This window comes from Passer domesticus, chromosome 11 (assembly GCF_036417665.1).
Source record: "Passer domesticus isolate bPasDom1 chromosome 11, bPasDom1.hap1, whole genome shotgun sequence".
NCBI lineage: Eukaryota > Metazoa > Chordata > Aves > Passeriformes > Passeridae > Passer > Passer domesticus.
The window spans coordinates 20,313,610-20,329,268 of record NC_087484.1 but is presented as its reverse complement, the minus strand read 5'-3'; the positions used below and the strand labels follow the sequence as shown (position 1 = coordinate 20,329,268).

Below are 15,659 nucleotides of genomic sequence, written 5' to 3'. Positions count from 1 at the left end.
CTTTAATGCACAACCTGAGTCTGTCTTTTGGTTGTAGGCAGACAACACAAGTCTGCAGAGGGGTCTGCACCAGCAGGTTTAAGTTTGGGTCTCCTGGGTGAGTGGGGAGGATGCAGGAAGGCAACTGGAATCTCATTTGCCTTAAACTCAGGCAGATTTACGGGGATTCATCACCCTGCAGACACAAACAGGCACTATTGCCACCGGATGGGGTGGGGAGGGGTCCCATCCTGGTGCTTCCTCCTGGGGAAACCCCCGCGGTGAGAGCAGCAGCGGCTGGTGCAGAACCCCAGCTCTCCCAGCCGCGTTTCCCCAGCCGGGCCGCGGGCTGGAGATGCCGAGTGCGGCACGGCCCGAGCTCAGCTCCGTCTCCAGGGGCTCCCGGCGAGGCGTGCACAGATAAGGCGCTGGGCACGGCGGGGCCGGGGGAGGCAGGGGCGATGCGAGTGCAGCGATGCGTCCTGCGCTGCCCAGATTAGCGCCGGGAAAGCCGCGATTTGGCAGCTCCACCTGCCCCGGAGGAAAGCCCGGCAGTGGTGGAAAACTCAGGAATTCCAGGATTTGCTTGCGAGGCAAGGAAAGTGTTTATTTCTCTGCCCCCTAAGCTCCCCTCCTCTGTCAGTGTGATGATGGTCGCTGTGGGAAGCTGTCGCTAGTCCTGGTGGCCACAGACCTGTCCTGTAGCCATCACACGGGACGTGGTGGCCCCACGGCTTCTGCCCTCCCTGCACTCCAGGTTTGGATAGATTCAGGGCTGTGTGACAGCGTGAGCGATCCGCTCACTCCCTTTCATTAGCAGAGCATACCCTGATTATCAGAGCCCCCTGATTACCATCATCATCCTCATTCCGAGCTCCAAAGTCACCTCAGTAATGCTCGGCAAAAACCTGTTTTAGCTCATCCAAACCAGGCAGCCAGCAGCGGGGGCTTTGGAGAGTGTATTCACCATGCAGAAATAGGAGAAACAGTGTAAAAAGAAAGAATTAATTAAATAAATAATGAACCTTTTTGTTGAAGGGGGCTGCGGTTTTGTTTCTAGTCCGCTACGCTTGACCACAAAGATCAACACTGGAAAGAAAAACAGAAACAACCAAAAAACAAAAGGAAACCGGTGAAGCCGGCGAGGCTGGATTAGAATTTCCTAGACGGGGCTCAGAGAGGGGAGAGCTTTTAGCAGCGATTTGCCCTCTCCGAATGAAAGCTTTCGGATTTCGCTCCACTTCAAAGAAAAGATGCCCAGCCCAGCCCGCTGCAGCCCCTCCTGGTCCCGGCGGGCAGGCAGCAGCGGGGTGAGCCCTGCTCCTGTGGAAGAGGAGGGAGAAGGGCATCACAGCCCCTCTCCTCCCGCTGGGGACTCGCCGGGGAGATTTCAGAGCACGGCGCAAAGGCTGAGCTTCCCTCCCTTGCACCGAGGGAAACCGCAGCTGAGCAGCCACATCCTCGGGCAGAGCGTCCCAGCCTCGCTCCCTGCTCCCCAAAGGCCTCGTGCAGGTTTTGGGGGCTGTGCCAGGGGTCCGGGGGTGACCTGTGGCACCTGAGAGCGTGGCACCCCACAGGAGCTTGCCGAGGGGCAGCCCCAGCCCTGGGATTGTGGGGTTTGGGGTTGCAAGAGGTGAAGTTGTGGATGGGATGTCCCATCCCTGGAAGTGTCCAAGGACAGGCTGGACAGGGCTTGGAGAAACCTGGGCTAGCAGAAGGTGTCCCTGCCCATGGAATGAGACTGGAACCAGATGAGCTTTCAGGTCCCTTCCCACCCAAACCATTCCATGGCTCTCTATTTCCCGGATATCTGCACTTTCTCTTTGGGCCCTCACACAGCTGAGTCTCCACCTTGTGCACATCCCTCAGGTTTATTCTTGCAGACTTTTAAACTCTGCTCATCTATCAGCACACCCTAAGATGTTTCTGGCACCTCACCACAGCCTGACACATGGATCCTCCCCTCGAGGCTCTGGAGCTGCTGTGCTGTTTCCCTGTCCCAGGCAGCTTGGATTGGCAGCTCCAGCCGTGGCTGCTGCTGCAGTCTGGAGCTGCTCCTTTCACTTCAGTGGCACTGAGCTATTTCGGAGCAGCCAGGACCTGCCTGTGCCATCCACACCTTCCCCAGACACCAGTGGGAGTGGGAGTGTTCTGCAAAGGTGGTTTGTGCCACCAGCCCCACGCTGGGATGGGGAAATTGCTGCCTGGTCACACCAGCACGTTGGACATGACTTTCTGCAGGCACCCATTGCTTCTGCCTTTATCTGAGCTGTGAGGCTAAAGTGCTGTGGCTCCAGTGTTTTAGGGCTTTTATTTCCCCAAAAATCACCTTAAAGTAGATAAACACTGCCATCCCCACTATATCCCCTGCACTTCACCCTAATTTGAGTTTGCAGCTATTGGTAAAGTAATTTTTTTAATGGAAAATTTAAAAGCATTCCTGGTTTGTAAGGGAAACAGAAAATGCATTTGCATCCTTGAAAAATTCCTGTATTAGAATAAAACACCCTTCCAAAGGAATAGGACTCGAAACACAAATATTTTGCAGCTGCAACAGAAAAATGGAAACGGGCAGGATTTTTGCAATCCATTTTCATAGATTCATGGAATGTTTGGGGTTGGAAGATCACCTGGAGCAGATCACATTTTTGCAGACTTTTTGCTGCCGGGCGGGAACAGTTCTCACCTGGGGATGTGCCAGGGGGCTGCATTCCCATCCCACTTTATCCCTGGACCGTTCTGTCCTGAGGACGGGGAGGGAAGCCCTGTGACCCCGGCAGCACCGCGTACCTGACAGGTAACCACCAAAGCATGGCATGACTCACAGAGAGTCCCTGGGCAGCGATTAAATACACCAGCAGCACTGATTAACCGGAAAAGAATCCTTCTGGGTGAAGGGAAGAAAACAGCGCGCTCCCCGCACGTGTCGGGGCAGCGATGGGATCAGCAGAAGCCCTGGCACAGCCCAGCTGCCTTCCCTCGGGACTCATTCAGCCTTGAGGGGAACCGCGCTCGGGCGCTCCCAAAGCCAGAAGAAGCCACCCAAGAAGGAAGAACCTCTTCTCCTGCTCTTTGGAGTTGGTTTTGGGGATGTGCACAGAAATAAAAGTGCAGTCTTCGCTTTGTGTCAGTGAATTTCTGCTCAAGCAGAAATTGTTGTCGTCCCACGGGGGAAAACTCCGGTGTTAACATGGGAATAACAGCAAAGAAAAGGACTAAACTATTTATTCCCTCTGCTGTTGGTTCATTTTGGAGGCTCTCTCCTCCTGTGTCTCTGACTGACGGCAGCGTGAGATGCTGAAGCCGGTTAATTGTTATGGATCCCTGGGGCGTTATTCCAAGCCACGTGAAAGCACCGAAGGGAGCAATAATCACCTGTGATTCTGGTGAGAGCGTTAATCCTATAAAATCGGGGGAATTCTTCCGTTTGGGGAGCACGTGGGACCGGTTTTCTCGTCTGCACTGAACCCTCCCCGCGCCGGGGGGTCAGATGGAGTCCTTTGGGCTGAGGTGGGGCTCGTCTCTTGGAAAGGGCTCCGCTGGGATTTAGGGACGCCAGCGGCTGGAGAAATGGGTGATAGAGGCAGGATGAGGCTGCTCGTGTCACCGCAGCCTGAAGGGAGGCACCGAGCTGCCTGGTGCTAACTAAGTTCCCTTGATACTGGTGAAACCGGCAACTGGCAACGCCTTTGGTCCCAAAACTTGATGTCTCCTCCTGGGCAGGAGCCGCGGGGGCCAAACTGCCGAACTAAACCCAGCAGCGGCTGGGAGGGGAGAGGATGGCACGGTCTGGGTGCGGTGGTGGAGAGTCCTCCATCCCCCTCACCTCTGGTGGGCCTGAGGGATCCCTTGGGCATCAGAAACCTCTGGATCGCAGCACAGCCGGAGCAGCAGAGGGAAATGAAGATGTTTCTCTCGGGCTGATGCCGCGGGCGGTGTTTGGCTGGACGGAGCAGCCCGATCTGTGCCATCAAGCAGCGCTTCCCAGGGGACGGAGGTGATCAGGGGAGTTATCTGCGTGCCCCAGGGAGTGGGAAAAGTCAGTGCTGCGCACAAAGCGCTCATTCTTCCTCCTCGCCCTGCCAATGAGCGGCTGCTGATTAAATCCCTTTTCAGAGGGGAGAGTTACAAGGCTCCTACAGCTTTCCCAGGCAGAGACCTCTCTGCTCTCCCTGTGTTTGCATTCTCACATCGGCCTCTGCCCACTGAATAGCAGCGGTAATTGGATGTGTTTAAACAGCGCTGCTCGCTATTGTTTGCCCAGTAATCAGACACGTCTCCCTTTCCCTGGAACCTGAGCGCCACGTGCCGCAGAGGAAGGGCGGCCTCAGCTCCTCCTCCTCTCCTCCCACCTGCATCCCTCACCTCTCCAGGCTGCCCGGGTCGGAGTGCGACTTGTATTCCGGCCCTGAAAGTTTCCCCCCAATCCTCAGCCAGCGGAGCACTGGAGCTACACCAGGGCAGCCTGGCTCTGTGTGTCGGGGCAGGAATTGCCCCCGGAGGCGAAGGGAGATGCGGCCGATCCTCTGCTTCCCATGGGCACAGCCTGGGGCTGGCTGACCCTGCGACGGGAGGGGATGAAACTCCCTTCATGCCTCTTCCCAGGAATGCTCTGGCCGGCAGTGGAGGGCATTTGCAGGTGTGCTGAGTCCCGGAGATGCAGGGCAGCACTGGTTGCCCACAGATGTGGGGTACACTGGATACCGACAGGCCCGTGGGTCACAGTGGCATTGGAAAGACCACCAACCCCACTGGGGTCATGGGCTGTGCTGGAGCAGCCCCATTTGCAGGAGAAGCAGGGGATTCCTGCTCTGCCGTCCTTCCTCTTGCTCCCATTGCTCGTTGAAAAGGAAAGGGGGAAAACACCAATCTCGGAAGCAGGAGCTGAATCACCACTGGGATGCGGACTCAGGGCCAGCAATGAGCCTTTGCCCACAGCCCATTGGCCACCCTCCCTTGCCTGTGCCGTGCCACGGCTCCTTATCATGACTAATAGACACACTTGCAGAAATCAGAATCTATTTCCAAGTGATTCATGAGCGGGTAGGAAAAGGGGGGGGGGGAACGACAACAGACTAAATACACCTGGTAATTTATTTGCTATGAATAATTTGAACAGCCCCGAGTGACGGAGATACCTCAGTTATTTATCCTGGGGGAGAAATTCGCAGGTGCTGCAGACTGGGTGTGCTCCAGAGCAGGCCCTGCCTTTAACGTTTGCCTCCCCCGCCCCGGTGCAAACCTCTATGGCCGCGTTTGGAACGAGATACAAGACAAGCTTCATCCAAGCCTTTCATTAATTGCCCTTCCTGGAATCTCCTGCCGGCTAAATTTCTCCCCGCAGAATCCCTGGCTCCAGGGTTAGGAAAGGGTTACTGAGCGCGCCTTCCCGTTTGGGCTGGCTGGGTGGAAGCAGCGTTGGCTTTCATCTGCAGACCTCGCACAGCACCGGCAGCTGCTGGAGGGAGATGGGCGCCTTGGAAATCAGCGCGAGGGATGAAGAAGGGAGCGGCCGCATCGCTCCGGGGGCACCGAGCGGTCCCGGTGCCTGTCCCGGTGCCTGTCCCTGTCCCGGTGTCTGTCCCGGTCCCCGCAGGGCTCCGGAGGAGGAGCAGTGGCTGTGCCCTGCAGCGTTTGTCCTCACCCGGCTCCGGGGAGCGCCCCTGCAGTTTTGGGCCGAGGTTGTTGGAGTTTTTCCTTGAGTCATTTTCCGGCGCTGCCGTGCCGGAGCGGTTCATATCTCACGTTTAGAGTCACCAGATTGTAACTCTGGGGTTTTGTCTTCTGCCACCACCGGCCTGAAATGCATTTCATTATTTTTGGTGTTAAAATTCAAAATGCATTTCTTTATTTTTGGTGTTAAAATTCAGAGGCTTTTTTTTTTCTTCCCCTCCCGTCAAATATCTTTGTATTTGTTTCCAGAAACAAATGATTAGCATTAGTATTCATTAGTATTCGTGTTAACAATTGATAAAGGGCCCACTACTGTAGTATCTGTGCATAGCACACAAAATTCAATTAAAAATATAATAATTTCCTCAAGCCATGATCATACAATCTGTACCATCCCCCAAAGTTAGTTCCTGAAACTTCCCCCAAAGTTTCCTGTGGAGGGAGGGAGGGTGGGATCTGTTTGCCAGGGAAGAAGGGCCCTGAGTCAGGGATGCTGTGGTGGAATGAACAGGACCAGGCTGGGGAGGGCAGGAGAGGGCATGTCCAGCACAAACCAGGAATTCCTTTGGAAGCTCCAAGCCGGGGCAGCTCTGCTCCCAGCCCTCCTGTCAGTCCTGTAGCAGGGTTGGTGGATCTCAGCCAAGCTGCAGCCCCACCAAAGGGGATCTCCAAATGGCTGGAAGGATTTGAGACTACTTCAGCCTAATGTTTGCTGCCTCCATCCCTCTGGGTGACTCATTTTTTGGAGTCTGGTGTGAAGTCTCCCTCTCTCCTGGCTCTCCAGACTCGTTTCCCAGCGTTGCTGGGCAGGAGGTCACTCCCATGCCCAAGGAGGGTGCTGGGGACCTTTGCATGGCTGGAGACCACAGCCCTGCTGCTTCTCTGAGGAATGGCTTCTGCAGGCCTGCAGAGAACACTGGGGGCTCTTCCCCTCCCTGCTGGGGACACGCTGCTGCCTCCCCACCAGACCCTGATCTGATTTGACTCCCAGCTGACCCCCCAGAGCACAAAGCTCTGCACAAAGCCGACGTGCAGCGTGTGGACACCCTCCCTGCTCGAGGTGCTCTGCTCTGCTGAGCCTCTGAGGGCAGTTCCCAGGCTGGGGATGAGCCAGCGAGGAGCTTTGCTCCAAGATGCCACCACAAACATCTGGCAAGAAACAAAAGACATCTCAGAGGCATCTGGGCTCCTGCAAAGCAGCGTTTGGATGGAAGCCGCTGCCTTTCCAGCCTGCCTGGGTGGATACGTGCCCTGTGGTTTTCCAAGAGCTGGCTCACTCAGTGAGGTCAGTGGCAGGGCTGAGTTTTCACAGAACAGCAGCACTGAGTGGCTGCTCAGGCCTGGTTTCACCAGTTCAACCCAAAGCTGTGCTTGCCACACAGGCTTGGTTCTGCCAACAGCACCGGAACGATCGATGTGCTCTGCACAGACTTTGGGAGGAACCAGGCTTGAGGCAGAAGAGCATCTGTCACTTCTGGTTGTCTCTTACTGCCATGGAGTAGAGGACAGCATGGAGCATCTCTTTTTTCCTGGAGTATCTCTTGCTGGCTGGAGAATCTCTTACAGCTGTGGTTCTTCTCCAGCAATCCAGGACCTAAACATCATGCTTAAATCCTGGCTGCTCTGGAGGTTTTCCATATCATTTCAGACCACGTGACAAATGACTTCTCCAGGATTATGGCAGGCAGCCACTGGTGTTCCTGGGAATTCCCAGGATCATCCCCATTACCCTAGGAATGTGTCATGGGGAAGAAATGGCCTTCAGTGCTTAAAATACCCCAACCCACCCCTGGAATTTCACCCTGAGAACAAAGAGTTGTAGGAGTAGTGAGGAGAGGTCTGGAGACTTTCCAGCAGGACAAATTTGCTGTTTATCAGCTCTTTGATGGGTGTCAAGTGCTACCTTCTCACAGGCTTTGTGTTTCTGCCACATCAGGGTCTGTAAGGAGAGCAGGGAAGAGGTTTTATGGCTCTTGTGTGGTTTGGTTCATTGAGGTGGGAAGCTTGACTGTGCTGAGGGCCTGGCTGTGTTTGAGGGGGCAGAAGTTCACAAGAGGGGACACACTGACCAAACAGGGCAGTTTGGACCCAAAAATCCTCTTCCACCTTGAGTGTGATGGTGACAGATCCAAAATAAATGGAGTGGACATGAATTTAACAACACTTCACTAAAACAACAGATGGTTCTGAAGCTCCAGCACCTCAGCCCTCAGGGACATTGGTGGTGGCTGCTTTTAAACATCGTTGGTCTTGTTCAGATATCCAAATGCAAATTGTACTTCTCAGGGACAAGACACAGATTTGCAGGAATCCTGAGCCTTTGAACTGGTGTTGAGGGCACACACATCAGCAGAATGAGTATTTTCCTCTGTAGATTTGCACTGTGGCCAGATCTCCACTCTTTGTGTTATCTGTGTTAGAAATACAACAAGACAATATTTTAGGTGTTTCCTCTGTTTGCAGAACACAGAGTTGGTTGTGTCTGCCTGAGCACCATGTTTTTCCACAGGTTTCTTTCATGTCAGCCATCCAGAAAAAGCTGTTCCAGAGCTCCCCTGACACACCAAACACTGCAGGTCACTTCCCTTCTTTACCACAGGCTTTTCCTCCAGCTTTGGACCTGTGTTTCTGCACGTCTGATGCATGGCTGGGAGCAACCCCACTGCAGAGCTCCATCCCACCCCAGGGAGGACACCTGGATCACAGGGAGCAATCCCACTGCAGAGCTCCATCCCAACCCAGGGAGGATGGCAGGATCACGGCGATGAAGCCGTCAGCCTCTCCAGGAGTGGAGGTGGGGATGTGTGGGAGATAAACAGTTCAGCCTTGGCATTTTTCTTGAAAGTTGTTGCTTCTATTTCAGAGCTCATGTGCCTGAAAACCTGTCTGTTTTTTTTTTTTCTGACTGTATCAGTTGGTCTAATAAAAGATGCTGCCTCTCCTTACAAGCCTGCTCTGCACTCCTGAGCTCAGGTCCTTTATCCTTCCCTTCATGCTGCTGACAATGCCTGAGGCTCCCTGGCCATACAATATCTGGGGAGTCAATGCCGTGTCAAGCCCCCAGGTTTACACCCATGGCCACAGTGAATACATTTATTTACTGGAGAGAATCGTCAGCTCTGCCTCCTGCTGCTGCTGCAGGGAAAGCAAAATCCAGGGGGGTCTGCAGGGACCCTTCCCTGGGCAGGTGGGCTGATGCACCCATGGGGGTCTGCAGCATGGGAGGGGAATGCCAGTGGGTTTCCACCAGGCATTTCTCACCCTAGGAAGGATGAAGAGCTCTTCAGCCACTCAGTGTTTAACTGCTGAAGTTGCTGAGGGAAGGCCCTAGGAGATGGCACAGAGGTGGCACTGCCTCTGGAGTCTCCAGCACCCAGAGACTCTTTGTGGGTTCCACAGAGTCCAAGCTGCTGCCTGATTCCGTGGGGACAGTTTTGGTGCTCTGTGCCACAGCGTGGTGTCCTCACAATGTCACCCCAGGAGGCTGCTGGCCTGGCTGCAATCTCACTGCTCCCTGCAGCACTTCCACACAGCGACACACAGAGAACTGGAGGTGCCAGAGAGAGGGAAGAAGATTTTCACAATAAGGGTGGTGAGGCCCTGGCACAGGTTGCCAGAAAGGTTCTGGACACCCCATTCCTGGAAACATTCAAGTTGGATGGGGCTCTGAACAACCTGCTCTAGTGGAAGGTGTTCCAGCTCATTGCAAAGTGCTTGGAGTTGATGATTTCTAAAGGTCCCTCCCAGCCCAAACCATTGTATGATTCTGCAATTCTATAACTATGCTGAATTTGGTGCTCTGGGAAGGCTGGTGTAGTTCAAGGCATATTTTTTCTGTCAGACATTGCAGTGGCTCGCTGATCAGAACCTTCACCCCAGGGAAGAGCGCTGGACCTGCCCACAGGGGCAGCAGGGCACCGGTGCCACAGCACTGGGGGCTCCAGGGTGACGGGCCACACCTCAGGATTGTCACCTGCAGGGAGCCAGGAGGGAAATCCCTGTAAATATGCATCACCTTCCTCGTTAACAGCGAGCCACAAATATAAACGGTGCTGCAAAAGGGCAGTGAACAGATCACCTGTGAGGAATGAGAGCTGAACACACAGAGCACCGTGCCAAAGGAAGGGGTGGGATGGGAATCACACACGGATAAAATGTGCAGAACAAAAATTAAGTTTGGAAAGGGCTGTAAACTTCTGCCTCAGGTCCTAATCCGGGGGAAATCTTTACTTTTGAAGCAAGTTATCCTCCAGCTCTCTCCCACGGAAGGAGATGTCTTCCCAGGGAGCATCTCTTGCTGGCCAGCGTGAGCAAGCAGCTCGTGGGATGATCCAATCTGCCACATCCATCACTGCTCCCCTCTTCTGTCAGGGATGCACGGGGCAGCGACCTGCTCCACTAAATCTCTCCATGCAGGAGGCTGGATCCCTGTACCTGTTTATAGCTGGAGTTGAATAAAAGCCCTTTTCAGGGTTGGGGGGGATGAAATTGAGCAAGAAATACTGTAAAAAAATGCAGAAAGAATAACCTGTAAGTATCCAGTCTGTTCTGCACAGTATCTGTGAACACATCAGTGCTGCCACCCGGATGAGCTGCTCTGTGCATATATTTTCCATATATCTCTCCCAGAAAATATTATTTGATGGCATGTGATTAAAAGGGTCTTTTTTAATATGTGGCACACGCATAACAAAATGTATGTGTGTACTTGCATGTAAAATAACCAGATATGAGGGAAAAGCAGGAATAAAATCATTCCTGGCAATGCCTGGTGGGATTCTGTGCACTGAGTTAATTCTGGGTATTTGGAAAAAGCATTCCTGGTGGCGGGAATCTCACCGGGTCCCACAGAACAGCAAGCAGGACCTGCGTGCTCAGTGCCTCTGAAAAGCCCCAGAAACCTGGAAGTCTTTCCAAAACGTGCTTCCTTCAATTAAAAATCAATTAAAAATCTCCTCCCTTTCCTAGTGCCCGAAGCATAAAAATAATAAAGTTATTTAAAGATCCATTATTTCCTAAATAAAGTCTGGATCGGGGATATTTTCAAATTCTAGGCGCTCTTCACCTCTCACTTTTGGCAGTTGCAAGCCCGACCGTGATTCCCGCGAGGAGGAGGAGGAGGCTGAAGGCAGAAATACAGCTCTATTTATGCTGATACTGGATCTCGGGCTACATGATCTCATCTAATTTAAAGTTCCTCCAAATGAACTATCTCCAAGAATATAATTTTAATGTTTCCCTATCAGGCCATTCTTATCTCTCTGCATTACCATGATATCATTCAGGAATAATAATCGTGCCATTAGTTTTGGTGTCTAAACAAGCTGGTGAGGAGAAATGGATTTCAGTCACCGCCCTGCAAATTGCTGCCCTCCCCAAGAAAAAAAACCCATAAAGGATACAAAGTTTATAAAATCCAACCCCGGGGGCTGCACAAGTGCAATAGATACCCTTCCAGGACAAAGGATTTAGGGGGGAAATGGAAGTATTTAAGGATGGAAGCGTTGGAATCTCGAAGGAAATCTTTCTTTTCCTATTTTTTTTAAGCGAGGGCATTTATGGGATGTAAATGAACAAACCGGAGCCCGAAATGCCCCGAGCTGATGGAGCGTGTGTGCTGCAGCACGGCGAGGCAGCAGCCAATGAAAGCCGGGCTGCCGATGTTTTATCATTAATATTGCGAAGCGGCATTAACTGATTGGAAAGACTTTTCGGGAGCAGGCAGAGCCTGCGAGCCATCGCTCCCTCCCGAACGATTTGCTACCCGGATTTTTGACAACGGCGCCGGGCTCCTCTCGTTTAATCTTGCCGAGGGATGACGAGTGATACAATTTCTGCCCCTCCTTCGAAGAATTTGAAAAGAAACAATAAAAGCGAGGGGAGTTTTGTGTTTTTACCGTCGGAGGGGAAGGCACACGGGGCTGAGGAGAGGGGCAGCGCTCCAGGCGGCTTCCCCCGAGGATGCTGAGCGCGGCAGCTGGGGCTGCCCATAGCTCTATTTCCAAGGAAAAAAGTGGGGTAAAAAATAAGTTTCCACGCGTGTCACCCTACCCCGGCCAGGGCCAAGCCCGCGGGTGCCTGTCGGGGGAGCAGCACTTGCTGGAGCACCCCAGCCCTGCCCGTGTCGCCGGCACCACGCGTGGCACGGAGGTCCCCGAGGACGGTGCAGGCCACCCTGGGGGGACAGCCGCAGGGAGGGGCCGCCTGCACCCACCTTTTATTGTTTATATGTGAACATCAGCGCTGCTGGGGGTGGGGAGGAGCTCGGGGGATCCCGCCCTGGGACGGGGGCAAATTTCCCTGAGGAAGAAGCGGAGCGGCAGCGGGAGGATCCCGCCCGGGGAGGTCCCGCTCTGGCCAAGGGGGTCCTGCTGCGGGCTGGGAAATTCGCGGCGCATTTCAGGGAGAAACGAAAAAAGCCTCTGGGACGGAGCCGGCGGCAGCGGAGCCAAAGCTTCGGGCGCTGCCGGCCCCGTCCAGGTGAGCGGACTCCACATCCTTGGCCCCTTTCTTCTTCCTCCTCCTCATCTTCCTTCTCCTCCTCCCGGCTCCGCACGCACAGGGCTCTGCCGGGAAATGAAAGTCATTTATTGCGAAGAAGGAGGAAATAGGGGCGAAAATGGTTTATTCTATTATTAATATTAATATTAATATTATTTGGACGGGGTGGGGGAGCCGAGAACCCCCCGGGAGCGACGGAGCGGCCCGCGGCCGCGGCTGCCCTCGGGCAGGAGGCGAAGTTTGGGGCGGAGAGGCGCGGGGGGACCCCGGAGGGGCCGGGCCGGGCGCCCCCCGCCCGTCCCGGGAGCCCCCCCCGACATCTCGTTTTTCTCCCCGGTCGCTGTCGGATGCGGGCGGGCGGGGGCAGGGGGCGGCCCGGGGGGGCCTTTTCGGAGCAGGTTTGTTAACCAAAGCAGGTGCTAAAAACCAATAAGCCCGGAACAAACGCGGTCCCCCCCGGGAGCCGGGACAATTGTTTCCATTTAATAAATATTTTCCCCACGGGCGTTTCGCGGGAGGCAGGCAATTATTCAAAGCAAGCCGGGACGCGGGCCGGCTCCCGGGGTTAAGCGGGGCTGCGGAGCGGGGAAGGCGGGGGCTGGGGGAGCGGGAGAGCGGCCGGGATTGCGGGGAAGGAGGGGGAGGCGGACAGCGGTGGGCGCACGGCGCAGCGCAGCGCTCGCAGCCCCGACGGCGGCGGCGGAGCCTGGAGGGCGCCGGGACCGGCCCCGCTCCGCGCACCCCAGGGATGGAGGAGGATGAGGAAGATGATGGGGACGACCCCCTTCTCCTTCCCCCTTCCTCCACAGCTGCTATTAGCGCAGCAACTCACAAAAGCCTTCCTTTTAATCCGCGCGTTTGAGGCGGGGTGTGTGCGTGGGGGGGTTCCTCCTGTCCCCTCCTTCCTTCCTCCTCCTCCTCCCTCGTCTGTCCCCTCCCCTCCTCTTCCTCTCGCCCTTCCTCTCTCCCTCTCTTTTTAAGCGGGCCCCCTCCGCGCTGATTGGGCGCCCGGCCGCGCTGTGACCGCCCTGCCGCTATGTCAGCCTGCCCGCCGCAGCCCCGCGCCTTTGAACTGCCCCGCACCGCCCCGCGTCCCCACCGCCGGCCCGGTGCTGCGCCCGGCGGCTCCCCGCCCGCCTAGTGCCCGCCGGGCCCCGCGGGCCTCCGCTCCGCGCCGCTCCGCGCTGCTCCGCGCCCCGCCCCGGCACGGCTCCCGCCGGGGACGGCCTTGGCGGAGGACCTGTGATGATCAGCTGAGCCCGCTCCTGCCGCTCCTCCGGCTCCTCCGGCCTTCTCCCGCCGTTCTTCCTCCTCCTCCTCCTCCTCCTCGTCCTGCCGCCGCCGTCCGGCGCCCGCAGCCGCCGCGCCCCGCAGAGCCGCCCGCCCGCCCGGCCGAAGCATGTCCAAGCCCAGCGACCACATCAAGCGCCCCATGAACGCCTTCATGGTGTGGTCCCGCGGCCAACGGCGCAAGATGGCCCAGGAGAACCCCAAGATGCACAACTCGGAGATTAGCAAGCGGCTGGGCGCGGAGTGGAAGTTGCTCTCCGAGGCGGAGAAGCGCCCCTACATCGACGAGGCCAAGCGGCTGCGGGCGCAGCACATGAAGGAGCATCCCGACTACAAGTACCGGCCCCGGCGCAAGCCCAAGAACCTGCTGAAAAAGGACAGGTATGTCTTCCCTTTGCCTTACCTCGGGGAAACAGATCCCTTAAAGGCCGCCGGGCTTCCCGTGGGGGCCACTGACTCGCTGCTGAGCTCCCCGGAGAAGGCCAGGGCTTTCCTGCCTCCCACCTCAGCACCTTACTCCTTACTTGACCCCAGCCAGTTCAGCTCCAGCGCCATTCAGAAGATGACTGAGGTTCCTCACACCTTAGCCACCAGCACCCTGCCCTACGCCTCCACCTTGGGATACCAGAACGGGGCGTTCGGCAGCTTGAGCTGCCCCAGCCAACACACCCACACTCACCCCTCGCCAACTAACCCGGGCTATGTCGTGCCATGTAACTGTACCGCTTGGTCGGCTTCCAGTTTGCAACCTCCAGTTGCCTACATATTATTCCCAGGCATGACCAAGACTGGGATAGACCCCTATTCTTCAGCACACGCGACTGCCATGTAACACCCACCCACCCACACCCCACGGGCGTGTGTGCGTGTGTGTGTGTGTGAGCGTGCGTGTGCCCCCCACCCCGGCCGGCAGCTGGAACTGGGATTCCTCCGTGTGTGCATGTACATAAAAGCTGCAGGAGCAAAAAAAAGGCCACCCGAACCAGGACTCTGCCGCCCGCCGCCGGGCCGGGACAGACGCGGACGCTGCCTCGGAGATGCTCTCGCCTAAAGCTCGCCACGAGAGCTGGCCCCAGGCTCGGGGGGGATCTGCAATCGCGGGGGCAGATAGGAGCCCGGCGCTTGTAAGAGTTGTAAATGTGTTTAAAAACAGAAAAGAGAAGCGAACCTTGAACTGCCCTTTTGGGACAAAGCGGGGAGAAAAAAAGACAAAAAAAGAAAAAAAAAAAGAGAGAGGCGGTTTCGATTTTTATTTATTCTCTTAATGTCTATGAGTTCTCCAGGGTCTCTTGTCACTTGGACTTGACTTTGGGAAGTCCCGGTCTTACTCTGATTTTATTTTTTTTTCCTCGTTGTTTTCCTTTTGCACATTGAAAAACGAGATCAGCTGTGTTATATATATATAAATATATATATATTTTGCCACCACGTACTACTAGGTAAAATTGCTTTTCATGTCAGAAAAAAAAAGGCTCTTCAAAGTTAAAAAAGAAAAAAAAAAGAAAAAAAAAGACGGGGAGAAACATTTATATTTAAAACCTATGATAGTGTTTGCTTAATTTAAAACAGATAGTCCTTAAATTTGTGTGATCCAGTGAGACTAGATCTAAGTTTACTTTAGACAGAGCGTCAGGTATGAAGTCAGGCAGTAGAATTGTAAAAAAAATTAATACTACTACTACTACTACTAACGAAAAACAGAATAAAAACCGATGGCAATTTAAATATGTTTTCACAATGTCTTGGGCAAGAAGAAACAGAAACTAAGATGTATCCGGCAGGATTTTACCTCGTTAAACCTTTTCATTTGTTGAACAAAGACGTTTTGAATAAAGACAATCTGTCATCAAACGAGGCAAGTGCGTGGTGTGAGTGCGGGGACGCTGCCCCCGCGCCGGGAGCGACCCCCGCCCGCAGCCCCCGGCTCTCCCCGGGCCGGGGCCGCTCTGGAGCCGTGCCGTGCCGTGCCGTGCCGTGCCGTGCCGTGCCGTGCCGTGCCGTGCCGGGCTCCGCTCGGAGCCCGTCGGGGAAACGCGGCTGCGGGCGGAGAAAACTTGCGGAAAGACGGGATGGAGCGGAGCGGAGCCGGGGGCTGCGGAGGGGTGTTCTCCCCTCGTCCCGTCCCGTCCCGTCGGGGAATTTGGCTTTTCCCAAGTTGGCTTTTCCCAAGTTGTCTCCGCGGCGTTGAAGTTTTAGCGGCGCGAGGGAATATTTGG

The 15,659-nt window shown here is 55.2% G+C and overlaps 1 protein-coding gene and 1 long non-coding RNA gene across 2 annotated transcripts; one reads left to right on the top strand and one right to left on the bottom strand.

Annotated features, from left to right (window-relative positions):
* Positions 1 to 7,479: 7,479 nt before the first annotated feature.
* Positions 7,480 to 9,537, bottom strand: LOC135278438 (uncharacterized). The gene is made up of 3 exons (XR_010345952.1): positions 8,914 to 9,537; positions 8,754 to 8,787; positions 7,480 to 8,063 (listed from the first exon to the last, which is right to left on the bottom strand). It is a non-coding gene; the product is annotated as an uncharacterized LOC135278438 (long non-coding RNA).
* Positions 9,538 to 13,552: 4,015 nt separating this feature from the next.
* Positions 13,553 to 14,275, top strand: SOX14 (SRY-box transcription factor 14). The gene has a single exon (XM_064384940.1). The coding sequence runs from the start codon at positions 13,553 to 13,555 to the stop codon at positions 14,273 to 14,275; it is 723 nt and encodes a 240-aa protein (XP_064241010.1).
* The last annotated feature ends 1,384 nt before the right edge of the window (positions 14,276 to 15,659 follow it).

Coding starts and splice junctions, on each gene's coding strand:
- SOX14 (XM_064384940.1), top strand. CDS start 13,553: ATGTCCAAGCCCAGCGACCACATCAAGCGCCCCATGAACGCCTTCATG.